The sequence below is a fragment of the Canis lupus genome, chromosome 32 (genome assembly GCF_003254725.2).
Source record: "Canis lupus dingo isolate Sandy chromosome 32, ASM325472v2, whole genome shotgun sequence".
In the NCBI taxonomy this organism is placed as follows: domain Eukaryota; kingdom Metazoa; phylum Chordata; class Mammalia; order Carnivora; family Canidae; genus Canis; species Canis lupus.
The window spans coordinates 24,341,871-24,358,630 of record NC_064274.1 but is presented as its reverse complement, the minus strand read 5'-3'; the positions used below and the strand labels follow the sequence as shown (position 1 = coordinate 24,358,630).

At 36.5% G+C, this 16,760-nt stretch overlaps 1 protein-coding gene across 9 annotated transcripts in view; it reads left to right on the top strand.

The window, feature by feature from the left end:
- Nucleotides 1–16,760, top strand: part of SLC9B1 (solute carrier family 9 member B1) — a 59,885-nt gene that overhangs the window by 22,948 nt on the left and 20,177 nt on the right. For all 9 annotated transcript variants that reach the window (XM_049104928.1, XM_049104931.1, XM_049104934.1 and 6 more), the window contains 3 exons: nt 10,319–10,489; nt 11,697–11,839; nt 12,964–13,091. In XM_049104928.1, the coding sequence (XP_048960885.1) occupies nt 10,319–10,489; nt 11,697–11,839; nt 12,964–13,091 (442 nt within the window). The remainder of the gene's footprint in view (nt 1–10,318; nt 10,490–11,696; nt 11,840–12,963; nt 13,092–16,760) is intronic.

Sequence of the window (16,760 nt, the reverse complement as noted above, 5' to 3'; positions counted from 1 at the left end):
ATATATTTGATAAATATTGAAATATAAACCAACAAAGCCACTGCTTTATCTATATATACCAGATCAAATCAGCTGCATACCTCAGCTATATACTTCAGCTCTTATTACAAGCAATTTGTGGACAAAAAGGAAATATTTCCTTAACTCTGTCAGAATAATAATTGCTTAACAGATATATGTTTTAATGTTTTCCATGACTTCTTATATTAAATCTTGGGGATTATAAACAGCATTTATTAAGGGGCTGGCTCAGTCGGTAGAGTATCCAACTCTTGATCTCAGGGTTGTGATCTCAAGCCCCATATTGATTGGGTGTGCAGTCAGAAAGAAAGAAAGAACATTGATGAAAGATTTTTATTTAAAGCCTACTTTTGATATTTAGTTTTTTTAAGAACTATTTATTTGAGAGAGAGAGAGAGAGTATGAGTATGAGTAAGGGGAGGGGCAGAGGGAGAGAATATCAAGCAGACTCCCCACTGAGCCCAGAGCCCAATGTGGGGCTTGATCTCACAATTCATGAGATCATGACCTGAGCCAAAATCAGCAAACACTTAATCAGCTGAACCACCCAGGCATCCCTGTTATTTAGTTTTAAGTCAGCTGGAAGGAATATTCCTGGAAATATTAAGGTTCTTAATAAAATTAGGACCCACATTTTTATTTTATTTTTTTATTATTTTTTAAATAAATTTATTTTTTATTGGTGTTCAATTTACCAACATACAGAATAACACCCAGTGCTCATCCCGTCAAGTGCCCCCCTCAGTGCCCGTCACCCATTCACCCCCACCCTCCACCCTCCTCCCTCCTCCACCACCCCTAGTTCGTTTCCCAGAGTTAGGAGTCTTCATGTTCTGTCTCCCTTTCTGATATTTCCCACACATTTCTTCTCCCTTCCCTTATATTCCCTTTCACTATTATTTATATTCCCCAAATGAATGAGAACATATAATGTTTGTCCTTCTCCGACTGACTTACTTCACTCAGCATAATACCCTCCAGTTCCATCCACGTTGAAGCAAATGGTGGGTATTTGTCGTTTCTAATGGCTGAGGAATATTCCATTGTATACATAAACCACATCTTCTTTATCCATTCATCTTTCGACGGACACCGAGGCTCCTTCCACAGTTTGGCTATTGTGGACATTGCTGCTATAAACATCGGGGTGCAGGTGTCCCGGCGTTTCATTGCATCTGAATCTTTGGGATAAATCCCCAACAGTGCAATTGCTGGGATTAGGGCAGGTCTATTTTTAACTCTTTGAGGAACCTCCACACAGTTTTCCAGAGTGGCTGCACCAGTTCACATTCCCACCAACAGTGTAAGAGGGTTCCCTTTTCTCCGCATCCTCTCCAACATTTGTGGTTTCCTGCCTTGTTAATTCTCCCCATTCTCACTGGTGTGAGGTGGTATCTCATTGTGGTTTTGATTTGTATTTCCCTGAGGGCAAGTGATGCAGAGCATTTTCTCATGTGCATGTTGGTCATGTCTATGTCTTCCTCTGTGGATTTCTGGGATGTCTTTTGCCCATTTCATGATTGGATTGTTTGTTTCTTTGGTGTTGAGTTTAATAAGTTCTTTATAGATCTTGGAAACTAGCCCTTTATCTGATACGTCATTTGCAAATATCTTCTCCCATTCTGTAGGTTGTCTTTTAGTTTTGTTGACTGTATCCTTTGCTGTGCAAAAGCTTCTTATCTTGATGAACTCCCAGTAGTTCATTTTTGCTTTTGTTTCTTTTGCCTTCGTGGATGTATCTTGCAAGAAGTTACTGTGGCTGAGTTCAAAAAGGGTGTTGCCTGTGTTCTCCTCTAGGATTTTGATGGACTCTTGTCTCACATTTAGATCTTTCATCCATTTTGAGTTTATCTTTGTGTATGGTGAAAGAGAGTGGTCTAGTTTCATTCTTCTGCATGTGGATGTCCAATTTTCCCAGCACCATTTATTGAAGAGTCTGTCTTTCTTCCAATGGATAGTCTTTCCTCCTTTATCGAATATTAGTTGACCATAAAGTTCAGGGTCCACTCCTGGATTCTCTATTCTGTTCCATTGATCTATGTGTCTGTTTTTGTGCCAGCACCACACTGTCTTGATGACCACAGCTTTGTAGTACAACCTGAAATCTGGCATTGTGATGCCCCCAGATATGGTTTTCTTTTTTAAAATTCCCCTGGCTATTTTGGGGTCTTTTCTGCTTCCACACAAATCTTAAAATAATTTGTTCTAACTCTCTGAAGAAAGTCCATGGTATTTTGATAGGGATTGCATTAAACGTGTAAATTGCCCTGGGTAACATTGACATTTTCACAATATTAATTCTGCCAATCCAAGAGCATGGAATATTTTTCCATCTCTTTGTGTCTTCCTCAATTTCTTTCAGAAGTGTTCTACAGTATTTAGGGTATAGATCCTTTACCTCTTTGGTTAGGTTTATTCCTAGGTATCTTATGATTTTGGGTGCAATTGTAAATGGGATTGACTCCTTAATTTCTCTTTCTTCAGTCTCATTGTTAATGTATAGAAATGCCACTGACTTCTGGGCATTGATTTTGTATCCTGCCACGCTACCAAATTGCTGTATGAGTTCTAGCAATCTTGGGGTGGAGGCTTTTGGGTCTTCTATGTAGAGTATCATGTCATCGGCGAAGAGGGAGAGTTTGACTTCTTTGCCAATTTGAATGCCTTTAATGTCTTTTTGTTGTCTGATTGCTGAGGCTAGGACTTCCAGTACTATGTTGAATAGCAGTGGTGAGAGTGGACATCCCTGTCTGGTTCCTGATCTTAGGGGAAAGGCTCCCAGTGCTTCCCTACTGAGAATGATATTTGCTGTGGGCTTTTCATAGATGGCTTTTAAGATATCGAGGAATGTTCCCTCTATCCCTACACTCTGAAGAGTTTTGATCAGGAACGGATGCTGTATTTTGTCAAATGCTTTCTCTGCATGTAATGAGAGGACCATATGGTTCTTGGTTTTTCTTGGTTTTTCTCTTGCTGATATGATGAATCACATTGATTGTTTTACGAGTGTTGAACCAGCCTTGTGTCCCGGGGATAAATCCTACTTGGTCATGGTGAATAATTTTCTTAATGTATTGTTGTATCCTATTGGCTAGTATCTTGTTGAGAATTTTTGCATCCATATTCATCAGGGATATTGGTCTGTAATTCTCCTTTTTGGTGGGGTCTTTGTCTGGTTTTGGAATTAAGGTGATGCTGGCCTCATAGAACGAATTTGGAAGTACTCCATCTCTTTCTATCTTTCCAAACAGCTTTAGGAGAATAGGTATGGTTTCTTCTTTAAATGTTTGATAGAATTCCCCTGGGAAGCCATCTGGCCCTGGGCTTTTGTGTCTTGGGAGGTTTTTGATGACTGCTTCAATTTCCTCCCTGGTTATTGGCCTGTTCAGGTTTTCTATTTCTTCCTGTTCCAGTTTTGGTAGTTTGTGGCTTTCCAGGAATGCGTCCATTTCTTCCAGATTGCCTAATTTATTGGCGTATATCTGTTCATAATATGTTTTTAAAATCGTTTGTATTTCCTTGGTGTTGGTAGTGATCTCTCCTTTCTCATTCATGATTTTATTAATTTGAGTCTTCTCTCTCTTCTTTTTAATAAGGCTGGCTAATGGTTTATCTATCTTATTAATTCTTTCAAAGAACCAACTCCTGGTTCTGTTGATCTGTTCCACAGTTCTTCTGGTCTCGATTTTGTTGAGTTCTGCTCGAATCTTTATTAACTCTCTTCTTCTCTTGGGTGTAGGATCTATTTGCTGTTTTTCCTGTAGCTCCTTTATGTGTAAGGTTAGCTTTTGTATTTGAGTTCTTTCCAGTTTTTGAATGGATGCTTGTATTGCGATGTATTTCCCCCTTAGGACTGCTTTTGCTGCATCCCAAAGATTTTGAACGGTTGTATCTTCATTCTCATTAGTTTCCATGAATCTTTTTAATTCTTCCTTAATTTCCTGGTTGACCCTTTCATCTTTTAGCAGGATGGTCCTTAACCTCCACGTGTTTGAGGTCCTTCCAAACTTCTTGTTGTGATTTAGTTCTAATTTCAAGGCATTATGGTCTGAGAATATGCAGGGGACGATCCCAATCTTTTGGAATCGGTTCAGACCCGATTTGTGACCCAGTATGTGGTCTATTCTGGAGAAAGTTCCATGTGCACTTGAGAAGAATGTGTATTCAGTTGAGTTTGGATGTAAAGTTCTGTAGATACCTGTGAAATACATCTGGTCCAGTGTATCATTTAAAGCTCGTTTCTGTTGGATTCGGCCTTCGGCCGCGCAGCCCCCTCCGCGGAGCCGCCCCCGAGCCCCCACCACCCCCCAGCTGCTCCCGCCCCGCAGCCCCTCCGCGGAGCCTCCCCCGAGCCCCCCGAGCTGCTCCCGCCCCGCAGCTTCCTCCACGGAGCCGCCCCCGAGCCCCCCGAGCTGCTCCGGGTCCCGCCGTGCACGCTGCAGCCCTTAGGGAGCTCGGTGCACTCTCCCGGGGCGCAGGTGTCTGTTAGTGTCCCCGGGAGCCCGAGGGCATCCCCGCCCTCCTGGGTCCTGCTCCACCTCCCCGCGAGCCCCTTTCCGCCCGGGAAGGTCGGTGCAGCTCCTGCTCCTCCGGGACGGGGCTCTCCTGTCCTGGGGACACTCGCCCCGGCCTCAGCCCGGCTCCTCGCGGGCCCCTCCCCCTTGGAGGCCTTTTGTGTCTTTATTTCTTTTTCCCCGTCTTCCTACCTGGATAGAAGCGCGAACTCTTCTCCCTGTAGCGTTCCAGCTGGTCTCTCTTTAAATCTCAGGCCGAATTCGTAGATTTTCAGGATGATTTGAAGGTTATCTAGGTAATTTGGTGGGGACAGGTGATTTGGGGACCCTACTCTTCCGCCATCTCGCCCCTCCTCCCCAGGACCCACATTTTTAAAAAGCTGCTGCCTTGTAAAGAATTGTATAAAATTTGCTTTACCATTAAAATTTTAAAGCATCTCATTGTCATATATTTATAAGTTGTCACCTAATAACAAGAAATTTTCTTGATTTTTTTTTCTGGATATATGATTTAACTTAGATTGGCTTCCACGAGTATACAGCCTATAGAGAACAAAAATTAGACTAAAATTTGATAAAGGATAAGCAACTGGGATCCCTGGGTGGCGCAGCGGTTTGGCGCCTGCCTTTGGCCCAGGGCGCGATCCTGGAGACCCCGGATCGAATCCCACGTCGGGCTCCCGGTGCATGGAGCCTGCTTCTCCCTCTGCCTGTGTCTCTGCCTCTCTCTCTCTCTCTCTCTGTGACTATCATAAATAAATAAAAATTAAAAAAAAAAAAAAGGATAAGCAACTAAAGTTTTAAATTTTTTTTTCTTTTTTTTAAGATTTTATTTATTGGGAGGGAGAGGGTGAGAGAGAGTGTGTGCACATGCATGAGCTGGGGGAGGGGCAGAGGGAAAGAGTGAAAGAGAATCTCAAGTTGACTTTGTACTGAGCACCAAGCCTGATGTAGGGTTTGATCTCATGACCCTGAGATCACACAACCTTAGCAGAAACCAAGATTCAGATGGACACTTAACCTGCTAGGCCTCCAGGTACTCCTAAAATTTTATTTTATTTGTTGCTTGCTAACTTTAAACTTTTAAAACCAAATTTCATTAATTGAAGTTTTCATTTAGTAAAAGTTACTTTTTAAACTAATGTCAGTATTTTTAAGGTTCTAAATCTGAACTTGAACATCTGACAGTATAAAGTGATTGGACTCCTTTATAAATATAATTTCTGTACATCGATCTTACATGCATAGTCCCGGGACCCTATACTCCATATAGTGGGCATTGTCTATACAGCAATTGTTAGGAGTAGGGTTAGGACCTGTGAAGAGAGAAAAATGTATTGGTCACCAAAGATTATCCATTGAGATTGAGAACTACAGTTTGCTCAGGAATTAATTAGGAGTTTTATAGCACCAGTATTGAAACTACAAACATACTTGGATCTATAACTGGTTTTCCCCTTTGTTTTCTTTCATTTTTGGTTTTTTAAATTTAGAGAGGTTTATAGGAAAAGGATCTTTCATGTTTCTAGCTTGGGGGGTGTATATTCTTGTACCCTTTTTTTCTGTCTCTGTCTCTATCTCTTGGTCTCCATCTCCATTTGTCCGTCTGTTCTTGTCTCTGTCTCTCTCACACACACACCCATACACCCTACTTTCACTAAAGAAACTCTTAAAACATATTTTCCAGATAATAGCATATAGAGATAGAGCTGTGATTTAACATATTTAACATTCAACATATTTAACTCACCAATCCCATAGTGCATATAAGTTAATTTAAATAAGAAATCTAAACTCTCAACAACATGCAGAAATCAGTCTCATCACTTCTATTCACACTCTTTCGGTCTTTTATTTGGGTGGTACCTTGCCTAGTTCCAAAGAAATGGATATTCTGGGGAAATAGGCTTAGGTTTTAGGCTATTAGTCCTTTTTTGTTTCTTTTAAGTGTATTTTCAATAAAGATACTTTATTTTCAATAAGAAGAACTTTATAACTTTTTTCATGAAGTTGTTTTTCCTTTAAGTAAATGAAAGTAAGTAAAAAAAAAAATTAAAAAATAAAATGGTTTTACTAAGGATGCCCTGGGGAGCTCAGTGGTTAAGCGTCTGCCTTTGGCTCAGGGTGTGATCCCAGATTCCCAGGATTGAGTCCCACATCAGGCTCCTTGCATGGAGCCTGCTTCTCCTCCCTCTGCCTTTGCCTCTACCTCTCTTTCTGGGTCTATCATGAATACATAAATAAAATCTTAAAAAAAAAAAAGAAAAGAAAAAATGTTTTACTAGATACTGAATTCTTGATTTACAGGGTTTTTTTCCCTGCACTTTTTTTTTTTAAAGTAGGCTCCATGCCTAGTGTGGAACCCAATGCAGAAATTGAACTTACAACCCTGAGATCAAGACCTGAGGTGAGATCAAGAGCTGATTTCTCAACTAAGTGAGCCACCCAGGTGCCCCTTTTTCTACACTTTTGAAATGTCACTCCTCTGCCTTTGGCCTTTATTTTTTCTGATGAAAATGCTGCTGTTAATTGCATTATTATTCCCCTGTACATGATGAATCATTTTCTTGCTACTTCCAAGATTTTCCTTTTGTCTTTTGTCATTAGCAATTTGACAATGATGATGTCTCTAGGTATGGATCTCTTGTGCTTATTTCACTTGGGTTTTGTTGAGCTCTTTATATCTATAAATTGATGTTTTTATTAACTTTGAGAGGTTTTCAGACATTATATTTTCAAATATGTTTCTGCTCCTTTATTTCTCTTTTCCTCCTGGGACTTCCTTTATGCATATGTTATTACTCTTGATGGTGTCCTATAGGTGTCTGCGGCTCTGTCCATTTCTCTTTATTCCTTTCTTCCTTTTGTTTTTCAAATTGGTTAATCTCTATTGATCTATATTCAAGTTCACTGATACTTTCTTTCAGAAGCTCAAAAATGTTATTGAGCCTTTCTAGTCAGCTTTTCATTTCAATTGTACATTTCAATTCCAGATTTCCATTTTTAAATAAATGTTATCACTTTATTGATATTCTCTATTAAATGACACATTGTTGCATTTTCACTATTCAAACATTATTTATAATGACTGTTATGAAAACTTTGTAAATCCAACATCTGGACTCATATACTCATTGTCTATTGACTGCTCTTTTTTTTTCTGAATGTGTTGTATATTCTCATATTTCTGAGTGTCTAGTAGGTTTGGGTTGAAAATTAAACATTTTATTATACATTATGGCAACTTCAAATTCAGTTTTATTTTTTTTAAGGTTTTTATTGTTGTTTGAGTAATTTGCATGTACTTAAACTGTGGAATCATTCTGCCCCATGATTTGATTTGCAGCAGCTGATGTCTCTTAGTTTTTGTTTATTTGTTTTTAGCCTGATTTCCTCAGGGTTTCTCTTTTGTCTGAATAGCTTAATAGTCACCTAATGATTTGGGAGAGACACTGTGTTCAAGCCAATAAGGCTTCCACCTTCTGCCAAGTGATCTGTAGGTGGGTTTTCTGGAGGCATCCAAAATTGCTGCTGGTAGTCAGTCTCACATCGTTTTTTTAACTTTTTGCCATACTCTCTGGAGTCTTCTCTGCACTTGCATACTTTCCCAATCAGCCATAGATATGTGGGAAACTCAGTCTTTCTGACTCTGTCATATCTGAGATCTCCCAGTTAAATTTTTACCTTGTCTGCTTCTCATCTCAACTTGAACTACAGCATCAAACTAGCACCACTGCATGTTTTTTCTGCCTGTTCTGAAACCAATCTACCATTTTTAGCCAGCAAAGTCATGGGTTTTCTCCCTCCATTCCATATCAGATCTGCCCTACCTCTTCTGGCAACAAAGCTGCTGGTTTTTAATCAAGCTCCATTCTGATAAAACTAGTTTTTCCCAAATGAAGTAAGTGGGGAGAAATGAGGGAAGGAGTGGTAGCAATCTCAGGCAAGAAGGCCTCAGACTTTGACCAGTCCTACCCAAAATCCTGGCTTTTTTTAAAGAATAAATGCTTCTTTCAAGGAAATACAAATCAAAATCATGATGAGATACTACCTCACACCTGTCAGAATGGCTAAAATTAACAATCCAGAAACAACAAATGTTGACAAGGATGAAGAAAAAAAGGGAACCTTCTTACACTGTTGGTGGGAATGCAAACTGGTATAGCCACTCTGGAAAACATTATGGAGGTCCCTCAAAAAGTTAAAGATAGAGTTACCCTATGACCCAGCAATTACACTCCTGGATATTTACCCAAAGAATACAAAAACACAGATTCAAAGGGATACATGCACCTTGATGAATCAGCATTATCAAAAATAACCAAACTATGGAGGGAACCCAGGTGTTCATCAACTGATGAATGAATAAAGAAGATATATGTGTACAATGGAATATTACTCAGCCATCAAAAAGAATAAAATATTTCCATTTGCAATGATATGGATGAAGCTAGAGCATATTATGCTAAGCAAATAAGTCAATCAGAGAAACATAAATACCATATAATTTCACTCATATGTGGAATTAAAGAAACAAAAGCTACTCTAAGATACAAAATGAAGTAAAGCTCATCATATTGCCATGACATTTTTTTAAAAGATTTTATTTATTCATGACAGACACAGAGAAAGAGGCAGACACACAGACAGAGGGAGAAGCAGGCTCCATGCAGGGAGTCTGACATGAAACTTGATCCCGCATCTCTAGGATCAGGCCCCTGACTGAAAGCAGCGCTAAACCACTGAGCCACTTGGACTGCCCTGCATGACATTTTTAAAATGTCATATGACAACTGTTAAGCACTTTAAAGGACTCACATATACTTTTTAAATAGTTTTTTAAATTAATAATACTTTGTTAAAACTTGTCCATAAATTGATAGGGACTTTGGAATATATGTTTTTTTAATAAATTAATTTTTTCTTGGTGTTCAATTTACCAACATACAGAATAACACCCAGTGCTCATCCCGTCAAGTGCCCCCCTCAGTGCCCGTCACCCATTAATCCCCACCCTCCACCCTCCTCCCCTTCCACCACCTCTAGTTCGTTTCCCAGAATTAGGAGTCTTTATGTTCTCTCTCCCTTTCTGATATTTCCCACACATTTCTTCTCCCTTCCCTTATATTCCCTTTCACTATTATTTATATTCCCCAAATGAATGAGAACATACACTGTTTGTCCTTCTCCGATTGACTTACTTCACTCAGCATAATACCCTCCAGTTCCATCCACGTTGAAGCAAATGGTGGGTATTTGTCGTTTCTAATGGCTGAGGAATATTCCATTGTATACATAAACCACATCTTCTTTATCCATTCATCTTTCAATGGACACCGAGGCTCCTTCCACAGTTTGGCTATTGTGGACATTGCTGCTAGAAACATCGGGGTGCAGGTGTCCCGGCGTTTCATTGCATCTGAATCTTTGGGGTAAATCCCCAACAGTGCAATTGCTGGGTCGTAGGGCAGGTCTATTTTTAACTCTTTGAGGAACCTCCACACAGTTTTCCAGAGTGGCTGCACCAGTTCACATTCCCACCAACAGTGTAAGAGGGTTCCCTTTTCTCCACATCCTCTCCAACATTTGTTGTTTCCTGCCTTGTTTGGAATATATGTTAAACAGATATTTCTTCAACCATACTAGCAAGCAACACTAGTCTATGCTATGTATCATTCATTATACGGGACTATTAATAAGACATTTAATAAAATAGAATTCATCTTTTGTATATATATATGTCTATGTAGGTATATAGATATATGCCTTTTTTTATATTTCAGGAGTTGCATTTTTTATGATATGGTGTGTAGCCTGGTCATTCTCAGGCCCTGAAGTTCTCCCTGGCGGAAATTTATTTGGACTATTAATTATCTTTCATAGTGCCATTATTGGGGGGAAACTTTTGGAACTCATTAGAATACCTTCAGTGCCTCAACTTCCACCTCTTCTTGGTAAGTGTACAGTTAGTTCTTATTTCTTTGTTATTAACTATATGTAAATTATGAACATACTACAGTCAGAATAGATATAATTTAGAAATATTTCAATGTAACATGATCTTTATGTATGTATTTACTATATATGTATGGCCGTAGCTTACTCATAGAATATTTATTCTTTTTACACATAAGCACACAGATTTTTTTCTGAAATACATTTGCAAATAATTTAAATATGTTCAATATATGATTCCTCTTGCTTTATTGTTTAGTAGGACTTTTTAAGTTAGTTTTAAATATATTCTAAAAAGGAAACATTTGGAAAAGACTGAATTTTTCTGTAGATAATCTAATTCAAATATTAATTGTAAGATTCAAATACTATAGTGACTAGGGCATCAGAAGGCTTTAAGGTTTTAGAGTAAGCTATTTGGTTATCTCCACTATGTACATTCATGGATGCATCATCTGCCTAACCAATATTATATCCTATTTCTTCATTAACATTATTATATAATTCTCCATCTGGACAGAGGAAAATTAGTGGAAGAACTTCTATTAGTGGTGTCTCATATCTTCTAAGTATTAAATACACCCAAATATTCAGTACTCTGTAAGTAGAGATAATCACTCCATTCTATTGCTAAACACCCTTTCTATGTCCACAACATCCTTTCAGCACCTGCTAAGTATTCACTGAATCTTTTTTTTCCTCCAAAACTTCCACTCCTGCCCTAACTTAGGCTATTTGTTTTCCATCTCTTCCATGGACTATGAAAGAGCCTTCTAATTGTTCTCTCCTTCAGTTTTATGTCTATCTAATTCATCAAGACCATCACATAGAAAATACAAGATTCATTATGTCACTTCCTTCTAAAACTTTCCTATGGTGCAAAAGCATAAAGGCATTGCCAAAACCAGTGAGAATGGAGGCTTCAGGGGGATTAGCTTTATATTATTTGGCCCCTCCTACCCATCTCCCACTCCCATCCTTGTTTTTTATGTTCCAACAACACTCAATTACTTATTGTAGCCATTTGAGATATGTCATTTCTTATCTTCATTCCTTAACTTATACTGCCTTCTCTGTTTGTATGTAAGCTGCCCTTCACCGAAGTAATGAGACATAGTGTGTTTGAGGAAGGGAAATTAAATATTTCTATTTTCTAACTTAGAAAAATGAACTGAATCAGACATGCCTTATTTTCTTTCTTTTAAGGGATGTTACTGGCTGGTTTTGCCATAAGGAATGTTCCATACCTCAGTGATTACACCCAAGTTAATAGTACGTGGTCTTCAATTTTAAGAAACACTGCCCTTACTGTTATCCTAATACAAGCTGGGCTTGGACTTGATCCACAGGTAGGTTTCTAATTATATGTTGAATAAAGATATTTTAAATACTAGAGGCTAGTAGAAAAGAAAAAGGCAGAATTTTTGTTACTGCTGTTGCAAGTAAAGCCTGTAAGGGAAAAAAAAGACAAAGATTTTGCAGAAATGTGGCATCTTTTAAGTTCTACTTCTGGTCATCATTATTACTGATATAAGGCAAAATTATTATGACGTGAGATCTCTATTTGAGATCATCTTTAATGATGTGAGATCTTTATTAGAGCTCATCTTTAATTATTTGCATAGAGATACGTGCCCCTTGCACAGCATTTGTATTATTTAGCAGCTGTGGCTTTTCTCTGGAGAATTATTTACTTTTCAGTTAAAAAAGGATAAGATCTACTCCTAAACCGTTTTTGCTTTTCTTTTATTTTGTTTTTCAGGAGGATTAGGAATTTGATAATATTTTTGTTCCATGACTTTTTTCCTACACTGAAGTATGTTCCTGATTATCTTTGCATCATTGTAGAAGCTAATCTTTTTAAATATTTCTTAAAATATCCCATAAATCTATTTGGGTTTTAAAAAGATGACTAGTCATGAATATAACTGTACTCAAACACCAAATATATGAGTTTAGTGGAAATATTTCAAGAGCATAAAGACAGTGATAATTATATCCTCCAGTAGAAAATTTGAGCCAATGAGAAAATTTTAAAATTCACCTTTTTAGTGAGGTATGCTGTTTTTAAGTTATTTTCTCTTTTGGCACATTGATATTTTCTATTATAATTATCAAATTAATCAAACATATCATTTCTAAAAGTTAACTGATAGAAATAAACCTATAGGTTACTTTCATTATACTATTTACAAGAAAGATTGTTGAAGGTAGGAATAGTTATTTAGTTACAGAGAAATGGAACTTTTAAAATAATTTAGATACAACAATGTTTTATAAAATGTGAAATAGTTTATAATCCAATCTGTGATGACATATAAAATTAGCTGCATTTGCATTTCAAGCAATCTGGAAGATTTAACTTAGTGAAAGCTAATTACTCAGAAAAGACCATATATTTCAAAATTTACTTAAATAATTGTCTTATTGGCCATTATAAATTTGTCTAAATGTGATTATTTTTATATTTCAGGCTTTGAAGAATTTGAAAAGAGTTTGTTTAAGATTGGCTATGGGTCCATGTCTAATGGAGGCATGTTCAACTGCTTTTATTTCCCACTTCCTTATGAATTTTCCCTGGCAATGGGGATTTCTATTGGGGTAACTTTTTCTCATTTTCTCTATGAAAATATTGAGTTAAGAATGCTTAGTTTAAAATTACCAGAATATTATATAGACAAACTTCTCATTAGAATTCTTTTCACAGTGGTAGAAAATCTTGGAAATTTGTTGGTCAGAAGCAGAGTCATAAAAAAAAAAAAAAAAAAAAAAAGCAGAGTCATGTCCTAAATCTACCATGTCCTTAACAAACATGCATATTCCCTAAATGTTTAGTGCAAGATAATTCACTTCATCAATTTATTCCTTCTCTCCTATATTTTAATCTATTTCTACTGTTCAACCCATCCAATGCCTTTTTCCTTATACATTGTATGTATATATTACATACACATATGAGAGAGATTCTGTATAGATATAGATATTATAGCAAAAACACTCTTTCCCTATATCCAATGTCCCATCTGTTTTTACCCACTATTCATTTACCTTCATGTCCCAATTCCTCACTGTCTCTAGATCCTGACTGAACTCCTTTTCATTTTTCAATGCATTTACCTTTGGCCTCCACTTATCCATTTGAATGTAAAGTTCACCCATTACATACATACTTATTGCCAAATGCAATGTGTTTTTTAAAATTAGTTTTTATTATAAAATACCCAAATGAATTTTATTTTTGAAAAATTAGAACCTTACAGACAAAAGTAAAAAGCCTTTTAATCATGTTTTCAAATCCTAGTACCCATGGCCCTACCCAAAATAACAACTTTTATGAGTTTTATGTTATCATTCTAGATCTTTAAAAATAACATTTTGTGTGATTTATATGCAAACACACAAAAAATACTCTTTCCAGGGATATAGCTACTGTATACAAATATACTATATAAATCATATCAAAGAATATCACTTTGTTTGCAGTTCCCTTTTTTTAATTCAACAGTATTCTTGAGATTTATACCTATTAAAAAATATAGTTCATTTGTTGTTTAATTGTTGTATAGTGTTACTTTGCATGATAAGACCAGATTTCATTTACAGTGTTACAAAAAATACATTTTATTTGTCTCCTTTTGCACAAATGTGGGTTTTCTAGAATGGTTACCTCGATTATGTGCATTTTCAGTTTTGATGGAACTGCCAAATTCCTTCAACCCTATATCCAGCAGGGTATGAAAATAACCTATTATTTTCAAATCCTTGCAAATTCTTGATATTATCAAGCTTTATGATTTCTTCCACTCTGGTGAACAAAAAATGATATTTCTTTGTTGTTTTAAGATGCATTTATGTAATTATTAATGAGCTTAAGTATTTTGATACTAGCCTGTTTATATCCTTTTTCTACTTTTCTGTTGAGTTATTCTTTTCTTTCTTATTATTTCAGTGTTTTGTTACAAATATTGCAAATATCTTGTCCTAATATACCACTAGATATTTAACTTTGCTTATGGTGACTTTCTTTTTATTTAAAAAGGGCATTTTATTATTTCCAACAGATAAAAGAACAAATACATAATATTCCTTGACCTTGAAAATCAAAAAGAAAAATGAGGCCATGGGGAGGCAGTGTAACTGTTTTTGATATACCAAAGGGTTTTTTGATGTAATCAAACTTATCAATATTTGTGTTTCTGTTTAATAACTTTCTATGTGTCATTCAAAAGGTCCTTTTTACCCTAAGGTCACAAATATATTCTTCTATATTGTATTCTCATTACTTTTAAGTTCATTTTTTTAAAATTCCTTTAAAATAGCTAGTTTATTACATGTGAGGATCTAGCTCCATTGTTTTTCACATGAATAGGTAGTTGTCCCAACACCATTTATGGAAAACTTCTTTCTTTTCTCTATTGATTTGAAATATTGATTTTATAATCTGAGAAATACCATATATTTGTTTTTATAATTTGTGTTCTGCTTTCTTCCAATCTATTTTGTCTATTTCAATGTCACTATTCTACAGTTTTAATTATTTTGCCTTTACAAAAACAGCATTTTTTTACATTGACTTCATTTTTCATTCTAAACCCTTATTCTCCCAAATGAGTCTTATAATCAGCTAGTCTAGTTCAATGAAAAATCATGAGAATATTTTAATTGGCATAGCAACAAATTAATGAATTAATTTGGAGGAGAGATTATACCTTTATAAAATTGAGACCTCTCTCTAATTATTTAGGTATTATCTTAAGTTCTACAATGTTTCCAATTTTAAGAAAGATCTAGGCTATCTTCATAGTTTTTTTCTTAGGTATTTCGTGCTTTTTATTGATGATAGATTTTTTCATAACGTTTTCTACTTAGTTTTTGCAGATATTTGAGAAATCTACTAATAAAGTTTTATTGAGGTATAGTTCACATACAATAGAATGAGCACCTATTTTAGTGAACATTTCAGTGAGTTTTGAGAAATTTATATACACATGTAACCACCAGCACAACTGAGATGCCAAATATTTTCATTAACCCTCCAAAAATTTTCTTTACTCCCCCCAGTTAATTCCACATGAGCCATAGGCAATTCACAATCTACTTTCTGTCACAATGGACTCAATTTTTTAGAGTTTTATTTTTTTAATAAATTAATTTTTTCTTGGTGTTCAGTTTACCAACATACAGAATAACACCCAGTGCTCATCCCGTCAAGTGTCCCCCTCAGTGCCCGTCACCTATTCACCCCACCCCCCGCCCTCCTCCCCTCCCACCACCCCTAGTTCGTTTCCCAGAATTAGGAGTCTTTATGTTCTCTCTCCCTTTCTGATATTTCCCACACATTTCTTCTCCCTTCCCTTATATTCCCTTTCACTATTATTTATATTCCCCAAATGAATGAGAACATACACTGTTTGTCCTTCTCTGATTGACTTACTTCACTCAGCATAATACCCTCCACTTCTATCCACGTTGAAGCAAATGGTGGGTATTTGTCATTTCTAATGGCTGAGTAATATAAGTGTGGACTTTTTTTAGAGTTTTAAGTAAATGTAGTTATGTAACATGTACTGTTTCCTTTCTGGCTTCATTTGGTCAGTGAGTTGTTTTTGAGATGCATCCATATTATCCATTCCATTTTATTGCAGAGTAGTATTTCATTGTATGAATATACCACTAACCACTTCTTGATGGATGTTTAGATTGTTTCCAGTTCAGCCATTATAAATAAAGTTGTATGAACTTTTGCATTCAAGTCTTTGTGTAGACATATGTTTTCATTTCTTAGGGAAAAACCTAAGAATAGATTTGCAGAATCACATGGTAAGATGTTTAATTTTATTTAAGGGATCCCTGGGTGGGGCAGCAGTTTAGCGCCTGTCTTTGGCCCAGGGCGCGATCCTGGAGTCCCAGGATCAAGTCCCACGTTGGGCTCCCAGCATGGAGCCTGCTTATCCCTCTGCCTGTGTCTCTGACTCTCTCTCTCTCTCTCTCAGTAATAAATAAATAAAATCTTTAAAAAAAAATGGGGCACCTGACTGGCTCAGTTAGTAGAGCATGTAACTTTTGATCTATGTGTTGTGAGTTCCAGCCCAATGTAGAGATTACTTAAAAATAAAATCTTTAAAAGAATAAATAAAAATAAGTAAAAAGTGCCAGTTTTCCAAAGTATTATAGTACATTCCCACTAACAATGTATAAAATTCTAGGCCATCCACACCCTCTCCAATACTTGGTACTGTCTGTCTACTTAATTTTATCATTTTTTAGTGG